At 34.9% G+C, this 12213-nt stretch overlaps 2 protein-coding genes across 23 annotated transcripts in view; one reads left to right on the top strand and one right to left on the bottom strand.

Moving 5' to 3' along the window:
* Positions 1 to 12213, top strand: part of Ehbp1 (Eps15 homology domain containing protein-binding protein 1) — a 745592-nt gene that overhangs the window by 384062 nt on the left and 349317 nt on the right. The window lies entirely within an intron of this gene.
* Positions 4001 to 4776, bottom strand: LOC136846037 (salivary glue protein Sgs-3-like). Its single transcript, XM_067116687.1, has one exon. The coding sequence runs from the start codon at positions 4651 to 4653 to the stop codon at positions 4111 to 4113; it is 543 nt and encodes a 180-aa protein (XP_066972788.1). The 5' UTR covers positions 4654 to 4776; the 3' UTR covers positions 4001 to 4110.

Here is a 12213-nt window from a genome sequence, read left to right on the forward strand (position 1 = left end):
CCAAATTGTTTGGCAATCCGTTGTGAAAAGCAAAGGAAATAAAATCCCCCCTGCTGTCATTTGTTATTCGTTTCAAGGTCTCTCATGTAACGATCGATTGAATGATGTAAACTTGCGTTGCAACGACTTTGGTCTTTGACACTGATAATAAATAACTGACACAGAAAATAAATAATTTGCGCTGGAAGGAGAAAATCTTACTTTCTCAGGAAAAGTTTACTCATCCCTTCATGCTTAATTATTGTAAGGGGATAATATAAGAAATAATATACATAGCCTTTGAAAGGTAATTTTTTTCCTGTTTTACGTGATGCCAGTAAAGCTATGTTTGCTTTGAGTTGGCCAAGTTTTTTTTTGTATGAGGTTTAACTTGAATCATAAGACACTTTTCTTGAAGTATTTGTGTGACACTATTTCGGTTAACAAATACGAATAAGTTTTAGAGTCAATTTCTACAACGTAAATTATTATTATTATTATTATTATTATTATTATTATTATTATTATTATTATTATTAGTCACTGTTGTCATCGAAAATGCATTGGTAGTCGAATGGCAATCATTACCATATGGACATTTATTGCAGCTGTTTAGTGAAATCGATCCCTCTCTCTCTCTCTCTCTCTCTCTCTCTCTCTCTCTCTCTCTCTCTCTCTCTCTCTCTCTCACGCCGATTTTTATATCGTGCGGTTTTAGACACTTTGTGAAAACTGATGTTGTTTTATCGTGCCTTAAGCATATCGACCAACGAGGAATCCCCCGCCCCCGGCTCTCGATAATTAGAGAACACCTAAAGAGCTCGTGACAAATTGCTCCCTTCTTCCGTCTATTAATGTAGGGAAAGTTGGTCAAGCTTTCAAATTATATCTAATTTTGCTCGCGATTCCTTATTCCACTCAGGAGATTTGCGTCGTGTGTTAGACTTTCAGGTTGGGCAGTGGTGGATTTCAAGCCTGAATTTTTTATGTTGCCTTTTTTTTTTTTTTTTTTTTGCTACAGGTTGTTCCTGAGGCGTGTTATAAGACAAGCTTAGTCTTGACAAAAAAAAGTTAAACTGCTTTTGGTTGGTTTGGATCAGAAAAATTGTTCTGTTATGTTCACCTTAATAAGTTATACGTAGATGCAGGTTTGTTGTAGGTCATACCAGACTACAAAACTGTTTTATTCACAATACACAACTGGATCAGATGTATATTGTTGTTTGCTTAGAAATTCACAATCTCGTTAAAAACAGTTTGTGTAATAAAAATCCACAATTGTATAGTAAACTGTCTTGTACATAGTAATACAATTTACTGTATTATTGTGGATTTTTATTACACAATGAAAGGTTTGCTGAAAGTCAAAAGACATCTTCATCGTTTTAATCAGTGTGGCGTTTTTGTCGTTTACTGACAGTACTTCGTCATATTAGAATTGGAACTTTTCCCAATTGAATTTAGTTCTTTATCTGGTCTTGGTCTCCGAGGAGAGAATCGCCTTACACCAAAATTAGGACACGCTTGGCTTCAGCAAGTTCCGTAACACCGCATGCAGGAAAGAATTTTGTATTCTCGCCAAAATTATGCTTTCCGACATTCTTGTGAACTTTCCTTTCCATATAAGTTCAGCTGCTTCCCTCGGTGACAGAACCTACATTGCCTTCTTTATTGGGAAAGCATTCTCCTCTTTGGTTTTTCTGCGGGTTTATATTGATGACAAATACTTCTTCTTCCATCTGCCTTTAAGAATTTTCATTAATTTTCAGGGATCATATGCACCATCCATTTTTACCAGTTACCAACATCAAGTACATTTGATTACCCCATAACTATCGGTGCTTTATACTTGGAACTGTCCGTGTTAATGGGAACGCAGGCATACTCCTGTAGCATCAATACAAAGATCAAGTATACCTTTTTATCTAAGTTATTAGAAAGCGATGCTTATGGTAAACAATCTATACATCTATCAAAAAGGGAAATAATGTGAAGGTAGTCACCATGCTTCTTACTTCATTCATTAACATTCAGCATGGGTATATATCATTTAAACCCGTAGGGGTGTAGTGCCGTCAGTGCACCTCACGGGGTACACTGTAGGTATTACTAAAGGCTCTTTGCAACGTCCCTTCGGCCCCTAGCTGCAACCCCTTTCATTCCTTTTACTGTACCTCCATTCATATTATCTTTCTTCCATCTTGCTATCCACCCTCTCCTAACAATTATTTCATAATGCAACTGCGAGATTTTCTTCCTGTTACACCTTTCAAACCTACTCTCAATTTCCTTTCCAGCGCTGAACGACCTCATATGAAAAAATCTCTCTCTCTCTCTCTCTCTCTCTCTCTCTCTCTCTCTCTCTCTCTCTCTCTCTCTCTCTCTCTCTCTCTCTCTCTCTCTCTCTCCTTTTTCTTCGTCTGTTGGAAGTCTTGTTATGTGCTGAACTTATATAGCGGGGTCCGAATCCAATTATAGTTGGCTCGTCGCGGGTGCCGCCGTTTTATTTGCGGAGATATTATTTCGAAATATTTTTGTGTTATCAGAAAATGCATTCTCTATGCCGTGAGTGTCTCATTGCGGGGATTATGTACGCGCACGCACCCAGCCTTTTTAAAACCTGCTTCCTGTAATAGGCCGAGTTACAGCGCGAATAATCTCGGTTTGTTTACATATTTCTTTGTGTATGTTTTTATTTTAGGTTTTTAAAACCTGCTTCCTGTAACAGGCCTAGTTATATATAGCAAATAATCTCGGTTTGGTTGCTCATTTGTTTCTTTAATTATTTATTTTTTATTTATTTTATAGCGCGAACAATCTCGGTTTGTTTACATATTTCTTTTTATGGAAGGGCTTTTAAAACCTGCTTCCTGTAATAGGCCTAGTTATATATAGCGAATAATCTCGGTTTTTTGCTTATTTCTTTATTTATTTATTTTATATTTAAGAGGTCCTTTGCATTATGTTACGGAATCCAAGAGGCTTATGTAGAGAGTTCGTTGTACCCTTTTAGTAGAAATGGCGTATCTCGTTGGCTGAAACGAAAAATAATGGGAATTGATATTTTCTCTCTAAAAATGTTTTGCTTTGATAACGGTTATTTTTCTAGAAGTGTGGAATTCTTGTCCATAACAAATATAAATGCTGTGTATGTTTCTTAAGGCTGGTGAACAACTTGGTACAGCCGTAGGGTATATAGTTAAGAATAATGAAAAACTGCGAGGTAGAGAAAGGAACATGATTGATAGTATGTGTTATGTTAAACCGTTTGAATACTCAGGATTTTTTAGATGAGAGAAATAGCAGTTGCTCATAGATGTTTATATTCTGTTATAGTATTTTTTTTTTTTTAGATAATTTAAAGTATTTTGGATACTCATTATTTTTGTAGGTGAGAGATAGCAGTTGTTCGTACATGTTTATGTTCGATTGTAGTATATATATATATTTTTAGATAATTTAAAGTATTTTGGATACTCAGTATTTTTGTTGATGAGAGATATCAGTTGCTCTTTGATGTTTATATTCGATTGTAGTAATTTTTCTTTTTAGATAATTTAAAGTATTTTGGATACTCAATATTTTTGTAGATGAGAGATCTGACATTTCATTACCATCTAACGGAATTGAAAGTAAGAGTTTAGCAGAAGCACCTGTCATATGCTTGTTAGGTACCGCCTTATCGTACATGTTGGATTGAAACTTAACCCAGCAATGTATACAACTTTTCGTTGTTTAAATTGATTTTAGTGCTGTCTTTGAGACATTTAACCTTAATGCCATATTTATGAAAATGGAATAATACCAATAGAAAGCAGTTTGATAAACGTGACAGACGGTGCTTCAAGTTAAGGAGGAATCATTTATAGACAAAAAATGGGAATCAGTGGGGATTCACTTCCTGGTCACCTAATTAGGAATTCAAACCATTTGTTTCTGTGTTACAGTGTTCATGAGGTTCTCTGTTCTCATGGCCATTTATAGAAGGATGTTTTGCTGTCAGTGTGTTTATGATGAGAGAGAGAGAGAGAGAGAGAGAGAGAGAGAGAGAGAGAGAGAGAGAGAGAGAGAGAGAGAACAAACGCTTGCGGAGATGGAAAACAAAAGATCGTATCCATTATGACGCATTAGTCAGCATGTGCTTCGAAGCGTGCCATGGGTCAGATCAAACGGCTCAGAGGTGTTGACACTCCTGGTGACCCTGCTGAGGTGGTGACGGTGGTGTTGTTGGTGGTGGTGTTGTGGTGTTGCTTCTGCTTGGTTTGGTGTCGTTTTTGGAGGTGACGGTGTTGCTTCTTTTGCCGTTGCTTTTGGAGGTGGTGATTCTGCTTTTTTTGTTGTTGTTATTGGAGGTGTGTTGGCAGTGGTGTTGCTTCTGCTTCTTTTTTTATTGTTTCTGGAGGTGGTGGTGGTGTTGCTTATGCTTCTTTTGTTGTTGGATTTAAAAGTGGTGGAGGTGGTGGTGTTGCTTCTTTTGTTGTTGCTTTTGGAGGTGGTGATGGTGTTGCTTCTGCTTCTTTTGTTGTTGTTGTTCTTGGAGGTGGTGTTGAGAGTTGCTGCTTTTGTTGTTGCTCGTGGTGGTGGTGTTAGTTGCGTTGCTGTTGCTGGTACTGTTGCTGCTTTTGTTGCTCGTGATGTAGTGGTTGTGTTGTTCTTGCTGGCAGTATTGCTCATTTCGTTGCCGTTCTATAATGCAGTAACATTATGTTGAAGAGAACTCAGTTGTCCTTTCATTATAGCATTCAAAACTTCAATCTATAAAAAGTTATGATGTAACCATTCAAACTGGTACATTATAAAAGGAATATGTCTAAGTTTGAAATGATTTTATTCAGGCCTTGTTACTTTATAGACTTAAAAATGGTTGCCATGTAATAAATTATCATCATTATCATTATAGTGGAGATAAAACCTGTTCATATGGAACAAGCCAATAGAGGGGCCATTGACTTGAAATTCAAGCTTCCACAGAATATGGTGTTACTATAGTTTCATTTTATAAACGTATGGACTCATTTGTATTAAGTAAGACTTATCATATATACTAATAACTATGGCCATGTGTTACAATCTTATTACTTTGGTATCTTGATGGAGAATGATTTCGATTTACAGGTCGGAACTGTAGTTTACAGGATTACGGATAAATGGGAGGTGGGGGAAGGCTCACTTACCATATGTAATTCCATTTGGGTGTAAGTTATTCGGTCGTTATGGTTGAATTTGTATCTTAGTAAGCGAAAATACAAAAATGCAGGTTCGAATCCTGGTTGGGAGTCAAAATTCTTTCATTTGGTTCTGTATCTGGATCATGAATTTTGCCGTGAAGAGTATTTCAAGAAAAGTGTGAAGAAATAGAGAAGATGAGAGGAGATTTTGGTTATCACAGTTACTGTTTTATATATATATATATATATATATATATATATATATATATATATATATATATATATATATATATATATATAGATATGTATATATATACATATATATTATATGTGTGAGTGTGTTCATATATACAGTATATATAGTGTAATATATATATATATATATAAATATATATATATATACATATATATATTACACATATATACATACATATAGTCTGTATGTATGTATGCATTGCATACACATGCATACATCCATACATACACACCATTTCATTTGTTTCCGCGACATTAAACCATTTCATCAAGTTCATCGAAAATCCATCTCTGTCATTAACAAGCTGTGGAATTTGAACGTTGTCGTTTGCGCCAGTCGTGCATTTTCCGGTCTTTGTCGTGTGCTTCGGTTGATGATGGTCCATCAGATCCTGTACACGGCAGATAACGAAATTTTTTCGTGAACCTTCCGTCCGTGGAGGAAGGTGACTCTTACACACCCGGCTTCCTTCCTGATGCCGAAGACCTGTATGGCCGAATATGACAGGAGTCGAGAATTTGGAGGAAAGTGTATGAGATTTTAAATGATATATGTATATATATACATATGCATACATATATATATATATATATAATATATATATATACGTTAAAATAAGAAGATATATATATATATATATATATATATATATATATATATATATATATATATATATATATATATATATATATATATATATATATATATATATATATATATATATATATGTGTGTGTGTGTGTGTGTGTGTGTGTAATTATAATCACACAATACCCTCTGAACTGCTCGATTTCGTAATATATTTTATTTGATACTTTTGTCACTACAAAGCCTGAGATCCAGGTAAAGAATCAAATGAAGAAATTCGGACGAACGGGCAGGATTAGAAGCTGCAACCGGAATATCAGAACAATGACGTTTTCACCTGAACTGACCAGCAGGGTTATATATATGTATTTTATTTGATATATATATATATATAAATATATGAGATCTAGGTAAAGGATCAAATTCAAATTCTGATGGTAAATGAGGTCCTTTTAGTAATTCTACTAAACAGAACAATTATGTAGAACGAGGTAATATATTTATATATATAATATGATATATATATATATATATATATATATATATATATATATATATATATATATATATATATATATATATATATATATACATATATATAGTTGAATAGGTGTAGAGTTGAAGAGAGAGAGAGAGAGAGATTTTGTAGGCATCATGTAGTTTCACATCAGTAGAATTTAGGTAACAATAAACGGCCCTGTACACGTAGCTAGTATCTGAATTCCTTAGTCTGAGGCTAGAGGGCTGCAAATTGGTATTTTGATCATCCACCCACCAGTAATCAAACATACCAGATTGCAGCCCTCTAGCCTCAGTAGTTTTTATTTAATTTAAGGTTAAAGTCAGATATAATCGTGCATCTGACAACGATACAGGACAGGCCACCACCGGGCCGTGGTTAGAGATTCATGTTCCACGGCTCATACAGCATTATACCGAGACCACCGAAAGTTAGATCAGTTTTCGGTGGCCTTGATTATGCGCTGAAGCGGCTGTACTGAAAACTCGCTTGTGCCGAAGAAACTTCTGCGCAGTTTTTAATTGTTAAATTAGTGGCCGAGCAAGAAGATGAATAATGAAGAAGAAATGAGATATTCATATTCCGCGTAGGCTTTTCCTAGAAGTTTCAGAAGTATTAATGTCTTGTTTTTGTGAAATGAGATACCGCTCGAATGAGAGTATTCAGCTTGGAAGATATTTTCTTTTCTCGGATCCATGATTAACAGAACCTGGCGTTTTGTGAATAGTTTTTCGGTAACCATAATGCCAATACGGTCTCATTTATTCAGTGATTAAAGGGGCATTTGTCCTTTTGCGGACGTACCTGAAACATACATACATTATATATATATATATATATATATATATATATATATATATATATATATATATATATATATATATATATATATATATGCATTCATACATACTTTCATATGGATATTATACATACATATATATATATATATATATATATATATATATATATATATATATATATATATATATATCTTCTTCTTCTTCTTCTTTTTCTTTTAACGTGCTTATATAATATATATATATATATATATATATATATATATATATATATATATATATATATATATATATATATATATATATATAATGGTTATTAAGTACCAGGCATTCAGCGAAATCCAGAGTTCGATCTAGGGTGAGCCACAACCCTTTTAATCCCGTTTTCTATAAAACCTGGTATACTCGTATGTCTCGTGTATCCAAACAATTGCGCGAATTGCGTACTTTGCATTGTCCATTTCATTGTTCTTTAAGTTTCAGAATTTTGTGACCAGATTCTTTTATCAAGGTTGAAACTTTCTCTAGTTATATTTCATCCCTCAAGAGGTTGGATTTTATTCCTACCTATTAATCCAGTTCGTCCTGGGGAGATATACAATGGATTTTATTATTTTTATATTATTTTTCTTTCTTTGCGGTTAGGTTTCAAACTTCGTCCATGAATTACCCGGCGGAGATGAATGCCCCTCGAGGAATTCAAGATTGATAAGTCGTTGGTCAAGGCCGCGTTAAGGCGACAAGGAATACCTTTTAAAGTTTCGCATGTTCTGAGACTTAGGTTTTTGCACCAGGAGAACCCAGTCCCTTTTTGGGTATGATTTCTTCATAGAATAAAAAAAAAGTTACGCCTGATTTTGCGTCTCAGAAATGGATTATTTATATTCAGGTATTATAATCCTTTAGTTAGAAAAAAAATATATTCCGGCATGATGATCCTTTTTGTCAAAAGCAGAACTGCTGGACTGTCCTCTATTAAACCAGTTATGTCATTCAGTTACAATGGATTAATGTTTGTCATTTTGTCTCGCGCAGCTATTAATGTCACTAATTTTACTATTTAATGCATTAAGGATATAGCTATAACTGTCGTCACTGCTGCGACATTATTATGCACTTAAAAATGGAACGTTTTGCGTGTGGATTACCTCAGTCTAGAATTGAAACCTTGACTGCTCAGGTTTTGGACACATCAGGCTATTCTTACATACGTACATATATACATTCATACATATACATACATACATACATTTAATAACAGGACCTCATTGAAACAGGATGTTATCTACCGGAGATTTTACTCGAAGACTTTACAGGCATTCAAGGACTATGTCCTCATCGGTCAAGGATAAGTACTCCTTGAATACTTGTAACTTTTTGTAGTAATATCTCTTTTTGTAGTAATATCTCCGCTAGATACCTTTCTGTTCAAACGAGGTCCGCTTATTACTTGTATGAATGCACAGAACAATTGTATAAGTGTTCAAGTTTAATTATCTTACATATCTTACATACAATTAACATATATACATACATGCATACATACATACATACATACATACATACATACAGTATAGCACATTATAGTATAGTACATTACAGTACATACATACATACATACATACATACAGTACAGTACAGTACAGTACAGTGTAATACATAGATACATACATACATAGATACATACATACATACATACATACATACATACATACATACAGAATGGTATTCTGGCGAGATGACTTTGCTTTACCGAGCAGTTTCCCAGAATGAAACCGTCGCAAAACCAGCTACCGCTACTCCGCATCGATAGGACCGAGCTACAGTCAATCATCACAATCGCAGTCATTGTCATGCCTCTCATGGTCTCATCATCCCCCCGTCCCTCCCCACCCCACTCCACCGTACCTCCTTTCATACGTAAATAACGGCGTTCCCTCCGCCATTACTGTACTCCCCCCTTCGTATCGTTATTACAATTTACAGCCACATCAAATGACCGGGTTTAGAGTTTTAACCGGCGCCATAATTTCAAAAGAATTATGACGATACGCGAAGAAGTAGATTTCAGTTCAGCTTGGCTTTACGTGTTACTGGTTGTTTATTTAAAGGCCTCTCTGATCTTTTACGAATTGTGTTGGTTCGTGCGTAACTGGTTTCGTTGCATGAATGAACGTTAGGTGTCAAGAGGATTTTGTTTACGTTGTGTTTGCGTTAGCGTGGGCGGAATTGCCCCGTAGTTGGAAAGGTAATTATTGTATGACATGCGTGCACTTTCCTCATTTCATTCAAAAATTTATTCTTTTGACTACGAATAATTTGTTTCTTTATGTGCACCATGATGCATATTATTATTATTATTATTATTATTATTATTATTATTATTATTATTATTATTATTAGCTGGCCAACCCGGCGCTGCCTGGGAAAACTGTGAATGACAACCAATAAACTCTCTCTCTCTCTCTCTCTCTCTCTCTCTCTCTCTCTCTCTCTCTCTCTCTCTCTCTCTCTCTCTCTCCTCCATAACACTCCTTTAGTGCTAGTGTTGTCTTACCCTCTCAGTATTCTCTTCTAGATAGTAAGTCATATGTATACCAAGTTTGGTTGAAATTGATCAATGCATTTCAGAGTTGTGTGAGACACATACACACACACCCACACACACACATCCATTTATATATTATTATTATTATTATTATTATTATTATTATTATTATTATTACTTGAATACGGAAATGTTATATTGCAATTTGGTGAATATCCATAGTAGTTTATTTTTAGACAAAGGTTAGCGTTTTTCCAAGACCATTAAAAGGTATCTTTTTTTTTAATGTACTCCATTCGCAATCAGTGACTGCCTGCATCGTCAAGGCCTCCATACATAAGGATTCCAGTGCAATATTTTTAAGTTGAGCTGTATGGGAGGGGCATTGGAGGCCTAATGAGAAGATTTCGTTTCAGTGTAATGATAACAACTTCCCTCTGTAGAAATAAAAGCGCCACTGAAATTTACAACTGGCTCTAGGAGTCTCGTGCGAGCTGCAATAGGACCCAGTGAAATATGGAGTGACTTGTGGAGTGGATGAGTTGAATCACGTCAGTAGGATGGGATAGTATAAGGAGTCTTGAAGTGTACCATTATTTTTTCTCTAATTAAACAAATATATATATGTGTGTATGTATATATATATATATATATATATATATATATATATATACTGTATATACATATTTATATGTGTGTGTATGTATGTATGCATACGTATAATGCATATATATATATATGTGTGTGTGTGTGTGATATGTTTATGTTTATATATATATATTTTTAGTTTTTTTTTTTATTTTTTTCTCAAGATCCATCGCCATTTCAACTTGAGCCATCCGCAGGGCCTAAGCCTCTTCGTTCCTTCCCACCTCTTATCGCTCCCTAAAATAGCAATAAAAATAAAAAGAGAGAAAGAGAGGGAGAGAAAGAGAAAGAGGGGTGGGGAAGAAATCGGAAGTCGATATATCAGAAGCCTCACTGAGGTGGTGCCCGAATCCTCTCTCTCTCTCTCTCTCTCTCTCTCTCTCTCTCTCTCTCTCTCTCTCTCTCTCTCTCTCTCTCTCTCTCTCTCTCTCTCTGTGCCTGAGAAAAAGGAATAACGTAAGTCACATTCAAAAGCCTAAGCAGTCTTCAATACTTCAGGCTGATCCGATAAGCTTTTTGGCATGCATTATTTTTCTTTCCGGGCAGGGCAGGTCAAAGAAAAACTGCCCCGGGAAGATATACAGGGCTTGGAAATGATATTTTCTCTCCGGTGATTTTTTTTTTTTTTTTTTTTTACTTTTTTCTCCATTCTTTTTTTTTTTTCTTTTTGTAAGGTTTGCCTGAAAACGCAAATTTTTACTCTTTGCTTTTATGAATGGGGAAATAAATGTCATTCTAACACGCGTGAATGGATAATAAATGTCATTCTGACAAGCATTTAATTATAAATTGTATGAATTAATTAGCAATTATATGATATGAATCATGCTACCCTCATTATTTATTGTTAGGCGCAAATATATTCTTCAGTTAGACCAACTATAGAGGACCACAAGTATTGATGGCCCCTTTATAACTCTCTCTCTCTCTCTCTCTCTCTCTCTCTCTCTCTCTCTCTCTCTCTCTCTCTCTCTCTCTCTCTCTCTCTCTCTCTCTCTCTCTGTTTGAGAAGTTCGCCCTGATAAATCCTTTCCGCTGGAAATATTTTGCTCTGGACTAAGTCGACAATGCCGATCTGAAGGGTGGTCGCCTCGATTCTCAAGGCGGTTGGAGAGAGAGAGAGAGAGAGAGAGAGAGAGAGAGAGAGAGAGAGAGAGAGAGAGAGAGAGAGTAGTACTCTTTGTTACGGTGGTTGACAATCAGAAGTCTGGCTTGTATTTCCGGTTATGACTTGAAAAAGGAGGAAACTTTTTGGGGAAACGGTGATTATGTACAAGTTTGGATATGGTTAGATAAAAAAAAAAATAGTTTGTCACGTCATGAAAAAAAATTGCTTATGGACTTCAGGAAAAAATGTTTATGTCACTTCAGAAAAATAAAATTGTATATGTCACTTCAGGAAAAAAATAATAATTTACGTCATCTCAGGAAAAAAAATTGTTTATGTCACTTCATGAAGAAAAAATTGTCACTTCATAAAAAAATTGTTTGCCACTTCGGGAAAAAATTGTTTATGTCAATTCAGGAAAAAAATCAGTATGTCACTTCAGGAAAATAATTGTGTTTATGTCACTTGAGGAAAAATGTGTTTAGGTAACTTAAAAAAATTGTCATTTCATGAAAAAAAATTGTATTTATGTCACTTCAGGAAAAAAATTGTTCACGCCACTTCATGAAAAAGATTGTTTATATCACTTCAGGAAATGAATT

This window comes from Macrobrachium rosenbergii, chromosome 14, assembly GCF_040412425.1.
Source record: "Macrobrachium rosenbergii isolate ZJJX-2024 chromosome 14, ASM4041242v1, whole genome shotgun sequence".
In the NCBI taxonomy this organism is placed as follows: Eukaryota; Metazoa; Arthropoda; class Malacostraca; order Decapoda; family Palaemonidae; genus Macrobrachium; species Macrobrachium rosenbergii.

Coding starts and splice junctions, on each gene's coding strand:
- LOC136846037 (XM_067116687.1), bottom strand. CDS start 4,653: ATGAGCAATACTGCCAGCAAGAACAACACAACCACTACATCACGAGCA.